A 10,126-nucleotide genomic window follows, 5' to 3' on the forward strand; every position below is an offset into this window, starting at 1 on the left:
CCAGGAGCGGGCCATATCGTTTTTGAGAGCCTTTTGTCTTCGGGCTTTTGCAGTCCCGTGTAAGTCGTCCCGCACTCGGGTCCCGACTCGGAGCCTCCTTGCTCCAGCCTTCCCTGGGGTCGCTGGTGCCACCTGTGCACCGCGGAGTGTGCCATAGCTCCTCGGAGCCCCTTTTGTCCTGCAGTAGGCCTTGTTAGAAGTCCTCCTGGCGGGGCTCGGGGTCGTGGGGGGTGGGGAGATGATCGCTGCAGCCAGCAGCTACCCCATGGCCTCCTTATACGTGGGCGATTTGCACTCGGACGTCACCAAAGCCATGCTGTATGAAAAGTTCAGCCCTGTGGGGCCTGTGCTGTCCATCCGGGTCTGTCGCGATATGATCACCGGGCGCTCTCTGGGTTATGCCTACGTCAACTTCCAGCAGCCAGCTGACGCTGAGAGGGCCTTGGACACCATGAACTTCGACGTGATAAAGGGAAAGCCAATCCGCATCATGTGGTCGCAGAGGGATCCCTCTTTGAGAAAGTCTGGGGTGGGAAATGTCTTCATCAAGAACCTGGACAAATCCATAGACAACAAGGCACTGTATGACACTTTCTCTGCCTTTGGAAACATCTTGTCCTGTAAGGTGGTCTGTGATGAGAACGGCTCTAAGGGCTATGCTTTTGTTCACCTCGAGACCCAAGAGGCCGCCGACAAGGTCATCGAGAAGATGAATGGCATGCTTCTCAATGACCGTAAAGTGTTTGTGGGTAGATTCAAGTCTCGCCAAGAGCGGGAAGCAGAGCTTGGAGCCAAGGCCAAGGAATTCACCAATGTTTATATCAAAAACTTCGGAGAAGAGGTGGATGATGGGAACCTGAAAGAGCTCTTCAGCCAGTTTGGTAAGACCCTAAGTGTCAAGGTGATGAGAGACTCCAGTGGGAAGTCCAAAGGCTTTGGCTTTGTAAGTTACGAGAAGCACGCGGATGCCAATAAGGCTGTGGAAGAAATGAATGGAAAAGAAATGAGCGGGAAAGCCATATTTGTAGGCCGTGCACAGAAAAAGGTAGAAAGGCAGGCTGAGCTAAAGCGGAAGTTTGAGCGGCTGAAGCAGGAGAGGATTAGCCGGTACCAGGGGGTGAATCTCTACATTAAGAACTTGGATGACACGATTGATGATGAGAAATTAAGGAAAGCGTTTTCTCCCTTTGGATCAATCACCAGTGCGAAGGTGATGCTAGAAGATGGGAGAAGCAAAGGGTTTGGCTTTGTCTGTTTCTCCTCTCCTGAAGAGGCGACCAAAGCTGTCACCGAGATGAATAGACGCATTGTGGGCTCCAAGCCTCTGTATGTCGCCTTGGCCCAGAGGAAAGAAGAGCGGAAGGCTCACCTGACTAACCAGTACATGCGACGAGTGGCGGGGATGAGAGTACTCCCTGCCAGTGCCATCTTAGATCAGTCCCAGCCTGCAGCTGGTGGCTACTTTGTGCCCGCAGTTCCGCAGGCTCAGGGAAGACCCCCATATTACACGCCTAACCAGTTAGCACAGATGAGGCCTAATCCACGCTGGCAGCAAGGCGGGAGACCTCAAGGCTTCCAAGGAATGCCTAGTGCCCTGCGGCAGTCTGGGCCTCGTCCAGCTCTTCGACATCTGGCTCCAACTGGTAATGCTCCGGCCTCTCGTGGCCTTCCTACTACTGCTCAGAGAGTCGGGTCTGAGTGCCCGGACCGCTTGGCTATGGACTTTGGTGGGGCTGGTGCCGCCCAGCAAGGGCTGACTGACAGCTGCCAGTCTGGAGGCATCCCTTCAGCCACAGTTGCTGCCGCCTCTCCCAAGGCTGTGACTCCATACAAGTGCGCCTCCAGTGTCCACAGCCCACACCCTGCCATCCAGCCGCTGCAGCCCCCCCAGCCTGCAGTCCACGTCCAGGGTCAGGAGCCCCTGACTGACTCCATGCTTGCTGCAGTGCCCCCCCATGAGCAGAAGCAGATGCTGGGGGAGCGTCTGTTCCCGCTTATCCAAACAATGCATTCAAACCTGGCTGGGAAAATCACCGGGATGCTGCTGGAAATTGACAACTCTGAGCTGCTGCACATGCTGGAGTCCCCCGAGTCCCTCTGCTCCAAGGTAGATGAAGCTGTGGCAGTCCTGCGGGCTCATCATGCCAAGAAAGAAGCTGCCCAGAAGGTGGACACTGTTGCTGCTGCTACCTCTTAGACAAGAAAAAAAAGAGTCAAAAGCCAAATGACCCCTCATGGCATCCAGCTAAGGTCTGAAGACGTCCTAGTTTGTCTGTGGACCTCCACACCAAGGACAAAGTTGAAAATTCAATAGGTCATTTTGTATCAGAGGTCAATTATGAAGCACGTATAAATTTCAACTGTCAGAATATATTCTCTGGGTTCTGTTGTGACCCAGATGATACTTTTTTTTTTCTATTGTGGGTTCTGGGTTTTTTTCCCTCATCCCAGAAATTGGTTTTGATGTACCCAAGACTTAAGTTTGTCAAATAAAGGAAATAAAATCTCCATTAAAAAAAATCATGGAAACTGAACAACTCTACTCAATGATCTCTGAGTCAAGAAAGTGTTAAGGGTAGGGTGGTGGGGCCAGGGTTACTGATCTCATTCGAGTGCCAAGTGCAAACCCCACCCCCCGGAAACCATGTCCTTAGGATTAGTCGATGTTCATTTTCTGAAATATTCTTCTAACAAGATATCTGACTGCCAGGAATGCTTCATTTTGGTCAGAGTCCATCTACCCCCAAACCACCCCACCTAGTGCATTGTAAGTGCCCCATGGTGCACAGGAGAGTGCCGAGACTTTGTAGTACTGGTTGAGAGTACTCTCTCTGGCCTCCAGAAAGGAATGGAGATCTGTGCCCATGAGACTTTGAAGAGAACCCAGAGAAGGTACATGGTGTCAGGATGGGCTAAAGAACAGGCTGAAGAACAGTATTTGAATGCTGTGGTCGCCAAGGCCTTGTAAGGGTCACCATGGTACCAATACCCACAGTATGCAGTATCCTGCTCCCCAGCAGCCTTAATAGTGAGTCTGCTGAGTTGATTGAACAATAAGGTTCAGAAAAAAAATAATCTTAGACTTGAGGCACCTGGTTGCTAGGTTACCATGCTCATAGGTAAAGATGGATCAGACATATAGGGGTGGGCATTTAAAATTTATTTCAAACTCCAGGACACACAGTCTATTTAGTGTGTCAGGAAATAATACTACAGCAACAGAAAATACCTGGTTCTAGCACTTAAAAGTATGTGTTTCATCAAGGGTGGCAATGGCATGTACATGAGAGTTTATCCTAGAAAAATATCCCTGTAGTGGCTATTCCTGGTTTTCAACTTGACTATATCTGGAATGAACTACAATCTAGAATTGGAAGGCTCACCAGTGATCCTAATCTGGAGGCTGGGAGATAGAAGTTTCTGGCTTGGATCTTGGTTGGAGATCTTGAGGCACAGTGGCTATGAATTCCAGAAGATTAAGACAGGGAGATCTCGGAGTTCAAGGTCATCTGCGATTAAAGGTGTGGTGGCACATACCTTTAATCTGGCTACACCTTCTGCTGGAGACCACATAAGGACATTGGAAGAAGAAAGGAAGGAAGGCTCTATCTCCTTCGACTGCTTGCCATGTTGTATTGACCAACTGCTTGATCCTTGGACTTCATTCACAGCTGCTGCTGACCATTGTTATGGAGTCGGACTGCAGACTGTAAGTCATTAACAAATTCCTTTTCTCTGTTGAGACTACTCATAAGTTCTGTGACTTGAGAACCCTGACTAATACAGTCCCCAACAAAGGAAATGCGATATGTTTTTACATGCCTTTCCACATACCAGATAAGACATCCTTCCATTTCACCATTTCTTTTGGTCTATCAGGGTCTGAACTATGTCGATCGGCTGCAGAGCGACCTTGCCCGTCAAGATTCAAAAAATTAAGTGTAAAGAGTGCCATAGATACAGCTACTCTTGGCACTGAGGGCAGAGTCTCATCAACTCCCCTCTTTTGTTTTATAAAATAATACTTGAGTGTATGATGGGCACGTTCCACAATGCCCTGTCTTTGAGGATTATAAGGAAGGCCAGTCAGGTGAGTGACATCCATTTGATGACAAAATTGCTGAAATTTAGTAGAGGTATATACTGGCCCATTATCAGTTTTAAGAATTGTGGGCTTGCCCCAAGCACTCCACGCTTCTAAACAGTGCTGTATAACATGAGAGGCTTTCTCACCTGTTAAAGGTGTAGCAAACATAACACCAGAGCAGGTGTCAGTGGAAACATGTAAATATTGATTTCTTCCAAAGGAGGAAATATGAGTGACATCCATTTGCCAGACCTGTAATGGCCTGATGCCTCGGGGGTTTACCCCTACATGAGGAGTAGGCAGAAATTGACAACAGTTTTGACATTGGGTGACAATGTCACGAGCTTCCTTCCTGGTTAAAGTGAAATGGCGGCGTAATGTTTCAGCCATAATTGGAAGAGTTTATGAAAGTCCCTTGCAGCCTCTGCCTGTGAGGACAGAGCAGCAGCCACGATTGTAGTGGCTTTGTCTGCCAAGTCATTTCCATGAGACATGGGGCCAGGAAGGCCAGAATGAGCCCTAACATGAGTAATATACAAAAGATGTTTTCTATGTAACAGGGCTGACTGAATTTGCTGAAAGATGTGAGCAAGCTTTCGAGAGGGTCTAATTAAGCCAGCAACTTCAAGCGTATTAACTGCATTAACCACATATAAGGAATCAGATACAATATTTAGCGGTCCCGGAAAAATTTCAAGGTCCTCTAGAACCACCAAGCACTCTACAACATGGGGTGATGTCTCATTATATTGTTTAGATGTTACTTGGCCATTTACTACATATGCACCTATACCAGATTTGGATCCATCTGTATACACTACTACCCCATCCGGAAGTGGGTGTTGGGCTGTTACTACTGGAAACACTATGGCTTGGCTTAAGGCAAACTGTGAAATTGGATGTTTTGGATAATGATTATCAATTTGTCCTGAATAGGAGGCAACCAAGACTGCCCAATCATTAGTTGTTGCTGCCAGGGTTTGAACTTGAGCAGAGGTATAAGGCACAATTAGCATATGAGGTTCTTTCCCAAAATGAGTAATGGCTGCTTTTATCCCCGGAAGTGCAAGTTGAGCAACTGCATTAGGATACCACTCAATGATTTTTGCAGGGGAAGCATTAGGGTGGACCCACAATAAGGGTCCATTTTGCCACAAGTTAGTTGCTGTTGGTAACCGTGCAGTTTTTAATTTGCACAATTCAAATGACTTGACTCATCTATGCATTGTAATTGAGCATCTTGTAAGGCCTTTTCTATAGTTTGTAAAGCGTGACATGCAGCTTTCACTACAGTCATCCAATCGCCGGGGGTCATTGCCAGAATAGCAAGCCTTTCAACTTGGGCTACAGTAAAGTTGGCATTGACTCCATAGTTACGGGCTGACTCCGCAAGTTCTTTAATCTGTATATACTCCACAGGAGCGTATCGGCGCCTTCAAAGACTGGAAATGCTTGCTGCAGTTTTCTCTGTTCCTCTTTTGAAATGAATGAATCTGAATGATACCTCTGCACATAGGGCGGAGGTGCACTAGGATCCAGAGGTCGAGGGTCCGGAGAACGTGCAGCGATTTGACACTTGTCTCTAGCTGCTTTTGCTTTCTCTATGTTATTCTGTGACTGATTAGCTCATCTTTCATCTGGCTGGCATCCAGCCTCTTCTTCCTCTAAGTCTGTTTCCTCAGAGGAGCTAAGTTCCTTATCCGATTCTGAGCTACTGACAGCTAGTGCCTTGAACTCATTTAATGGCGGGTAGAGGCTCCTTTCCTTATGTGCCTCCCCAGCTGATCTCTCTTCTTCTCTCCCTTTCCATACCTTTTTCTAAGCTCTCCCAGGGCATTTTTTCCCTTATATTTCATTTCCTTGGGCTCAAGACCCGTGGAAATGTCTTTATTCTTCAGTGCACCTTGTTTCCTCTCAGCTCTTACTCTCTCTCCCCACTCTGTCTCTGATAGACTGTCTTGAATTTCATCTAAAACTTTCTGACCCACTTCAACCATTTGCTGACATTCCTCATCTGTTAAGCATGATCTCACCAGTTTCCACAATGGCATGGTCCCTGCTTTAAGTTTGCCGTTCTGCTGTTCCCTAACTAGATCTACTTTCAGTTTGTCCCAAGAGGCAACAATTAATGACCCCGAGCAAGCATACCATGGTGCCACATGGTCTATCTCCCTGACAAATCCCTCTATAGTGTTAGTGGCGATTTTCAGGCCACACTGCTTCAAGACTGACCATAAGGCCGTTACTACAGAGAGGGAGATACCCATACTGGTCGCTGTCCAGGCGTGACCGAACTGATAACCAGTCAGCAGTTCTAGCTGTGGAAGAAAAATGAAACTGAAAGGGAAGGAACAATCGCCGTGAAAACAATCACAAGGGCGTCTAACTCTGGAGAAATTTCAAGAGTGTACCTACCTTACAGAGCCTTAATGTCCTGCAGTTCTGATTCTGCCCCGGGAACGGGGGATCTCCCTGGCACTGGTGTGATGGTAAAAAGCTCCCGGGTTCCTTGGAGCCACTTGTCCCAAGCTATCATTCTCGCAGGCAAGAACACACTCGGACAACCAGATTCTTCTGCAGCAAAAAGCTTTATTGCTTCTTCATGAGGGAAGACCCAGACTCCGGAAAATGGCGTTGCTTATATAGCCCTCAGCCATGGCATTTCAGCACCTGATGTGGCGTGTAAGCTCCTGATTCATTGCTTGCCCATCACCCCATTACTATGACCCGAGATGGGCAGTGACGAGGCATGAGTTCACTTTCCCACCTGCGTACAAGGCTTGTTTACTAGTTAGGCAGAGTGGAGGCTGGCACCATCTTATAATGACAATTGCTCGCAGCACGGCTCTCCACAGTTTTCTTTTTTAAGATTTATTTATTAGATGTAAGTACACTGTAGTTGTCTTTAGACACAACAGAAGATGGTGTGTGAGATCTCATTACTGATGGTTGTGAGCCACCATGTTGTTGCTGGGATTTGAACGCAGAACGTTCAGAAGAGCAGTCAGTGCTCTTATCTGCCAAGACATCTCACCAGTTTCTTTGTTTTAATTTTGTGATTTTTATACTTTATATTAAACAGTTTTACACACTTTCTTCAACCAGACATTTCTCACACTGAGTAATTATGAACAAAGTTTATTCTTTAATTCGGTATATCATTTTGCTATTGTAAAAGTGTACAATACTTTCAGTATTCTGAATGAACATTCAGTCACTTAAATCTGAAGCCTGCATAAGTTTCTGTTTTTACTAATAAATATCCTACTTATAAAACCGTAAATATTGTTTAAAAAAAAAAAAGACATAGTCTTCAAACTAGTAGGATTTTAAGGTAGAATGAAACATTTGGAATGTCTAAGCCAAGCACAATGAGACAACTAAGATAAAACTTAAAGTGAAAGATTATTGAACATGTAATTGGTTCTCAAACTGGCCTGGGGTGGAATGGTAGAGGTGGGTAGAGAGCAGCTGTTAATCAGAAGCACTATGTCTTGATATTTGTTAACTTAATCTTTTATAAGAGTCAGTGATTTGCATGTGTGTATGTGAACGATGTGTCTGTGGAGCTAAGCAGAGTTCATGAGATTCCCTGAAACTGGAACTACAGACAGTTGTGAGCTCTACAACAGCAGTTTGTGATCGCAATTGCTGAACCATCTCTCCAGTTCTGTGCTTTGATTTGAAATAAGTACTGTGGCTGTCTTACTTACTCACTTATCAGGCATACTACACATATATTGGTGTATTTATATGGAGGCTAGAATTCGAAGGTGGTATCTTGCTCACTTTTACTTTTTTGAGGCAAAACTCACTGAAACTGGAGTTCACCAATTTGCTGGATGGACTGGCCAGCAAATCCCCAGGATCTTCCTGTATTTGCTTCCTCGAAGCTTTCAGGTTCTTATGGTAGTGCAGTAAACATTATACTGACTGAGCCCTCTCTGTCAGCTTCAGACTTATTATTTTGTAAACTTCATTATAAACGTTTATTGTAGAAAACTTGTCTCCTAAATAGAAGAATGGGAACTATTATTACACATCTCTTTCTCATATTGCCTTGTCTAACATGTAACATGTTGATTTAACTTCAATTGGCTATCATACATAGGAGGCAATATTTATATCACGGAACTTAGTAAATGGAGCAAGTCACAGTATTCTCCTAGTTTATCAACTCTTGGCAACTGAACACAACAGTTTCAGACACATGAGAGAATAGTCCTAAAGCTTCATGATTTCATTACCCAGCTCCAGTAATTTCGTGAACAGTATTTGGTCTACAGATATGTATTGTATGCTGGGAGTGTATTCCTTTTAACAAGACACCCAGTGTCAGTTTGCATTCAAGTGATACTTTTTCCTTCCCAGAATGTACATTAAAAAGAGTAAAACAGCCGGGCGTGGTGGCACACGCCTTTAATCCCAGCACTTGGGAGGCAGAGGCAGGCGGATTTCTGAGTTAGAGGCCAGCCTGGTCTACAAAGTGAGTTCCAGGACAGCCAGGGCTACACAGAGAAACCCTGTCTCGAAAAACCAAAAAAAAAAAAAAAAAAAAAAAAGAGTAAAACATACCTAAAAAGCAAACTAAAACCTGTATGATACGTAAAACTGTCCTAGAAGTGTTCATTCACCAAACAGCTAAGAATATTGTTAAAAAGCAGTGACTTTTGAGCCTTATTACCTATTAGGCAGTGACCTTGTCACTTTACTTTTACATTATGTACTAGCAGCTGATGTTCAGAACTATCAATCAGATAACCTTAGTTTTTCTTAGAGATGTCAAAGTATAGGCTTTTTAACAAGTTGGTGGTTGCATGTTTTGGGGGAGTTAGGCAGTGCTGGGAATGAATCCCAGGACCTCAAAATGCATTTCAGACTAAATGCTAACCACCAGCCCAGTTTTCACATTTTAATGTAGTTACATGGTTTCTGGTTGTGTTAATAGTCATAAAATAGTTTGATTTTTGCCTTGCTTCCCTTAAAATGTGCTATATAATATTCCTTTTATTTTTATAAACTTGTTTATATAAAGAATCTTAATTTTTATATTCTTTTGTTTTGACGGTCTTTTGTAGACAATGTTAGTCCTGAACTCACTGAAGCCAAGGATGACAACTGTTCCTCCTGCTTCTGACTTCCATGTAGTGGGAGAACAGGCTCCTACCACCACATTTGTTTTTTTGGGGGTGGGTTTGGTTTTTTGAGACAGGTTTCTCTTTATAGCCCTGGCTGTCCTAGAATTCACTTTGTAGACCAGGCTGGCCTTGATCTCAGAAATCCCCCTGCCTCTGCCTCCTGAGTGCTTGGATTAAAGGCATGCGCCACCACGCCTAGCTACCACATGTGTTTTTAGAATCTTTCTTGATCATATTGGTGGTACTCATCTGTTTTCTTGGGCAAACTAGGATACAGTCCTGACCAATTGCTCAGATCCCATCTCTACTCGGTTCACAGGCACCACTGGTAGAACATTTCTTTTTAAGAAGGTAGTTAACTTGCAGTACATTGAAGTTCAAGATCAGGTCATGCCACATTGTTTGAAATGTGAGCTGCCAAATAGTAAACTGGATGGATCTATGAGTTTGCTACTGAAGATTGCCAGTGTTATAAGGAAGGTCGTGTGATCCTGGAATGTGCACTAGTTCGAAAGAGTGAAGGCTTTGAAGAGCACATACCGTCTGGTAACTCTTGAAGATAAAAGGTAAATCCATCTTTTCCCAGGTCTCCTTTACTGAACCCTGGAACAAGAGGTTGTGAGAAAAGCCAGTTGTGATGAGGCAAATGCAGTCAGAGAAAGCCTCTCTGAAAAAAAAACCACACACAAAAAAAGAGGTTGTGAGACTCTAAAATGGAACTTTTTTTTTTCAATTTTGTATTTTCCATCGAACAGTTTGTAGAGAGAATTTTATGCATATGCTGTTAATTTTTTCCCTGTGTTTACTTCTTGAGGCAGAAGAGTTTGCAGCTACATGGTGGGCTATGTGAGGGGAAAATGGGGTAAAAAGAGGGTTTATGTGTACATTTTGAGTGGAAAGT

General features: G+C 44.7%; 1 protein-coding gene and 1 pseudogene across 4 annotated transcripts; both read left to right on the forward strand.

Moving 5' to 3' along the window:
* The first annotated feature begins 238 nt into the window (after positions 1-238).
* LOC110291485 (polyadenylate-binding protein 4-like) lies at positions 239-2,280 on the forward strand. Of its 4 annotated transcripts, none has more exons than XM_085839483.1 (2): positions 239-1,709; positions 1,779-2,280. In XM_085839483.1, exons 1-2 carry the CDS (start codon positions 239-241, stop codon positions 2,195-2,197), a joined length of 1,890 nt encoding a protein of 629 aa, XP_085695609.1. In that variant the 3' UTR covers positions 2,198-2,280. The 4 variants fall into 4 exon arrangements, with proteins under 4 accessions (XP_085695609.1, XP_085695608.1, XP_085695610.1 ...); XM_085839482.1 differs by having other exon boundaries at positions 239-1,687; positions 1,748-2,280; XM_085839484.1 differs by having other exon boundaries at positions 239-1,661.
* Positions 2,281-2,848: 568 nt separating this feature from the next.
* LOC147004421 (protein yippee-like 5 pseudogene) lies at positions 2,849-9,782 on the forward strand (annotated as a pseudogene).
* The last annotated feature ends 344 nt before the right edge of the window (positions 9,783-10,126 follow it).

The sequence above is a fragment of the Mus caroli genome, unplaced genomic scaffold (genome assembly GCF_978045245.1).
Source record: "Mus caroli unplaced genomic scaffold, Mus_caroli_1 scaffold_6, whole genome shotgun sequence".
NCBI classification, from domain to species: Eukaryota; Metazoa; Chordata; class Mammalia; order Rodentia; family Muridae; genus Mus; species Mus caroli.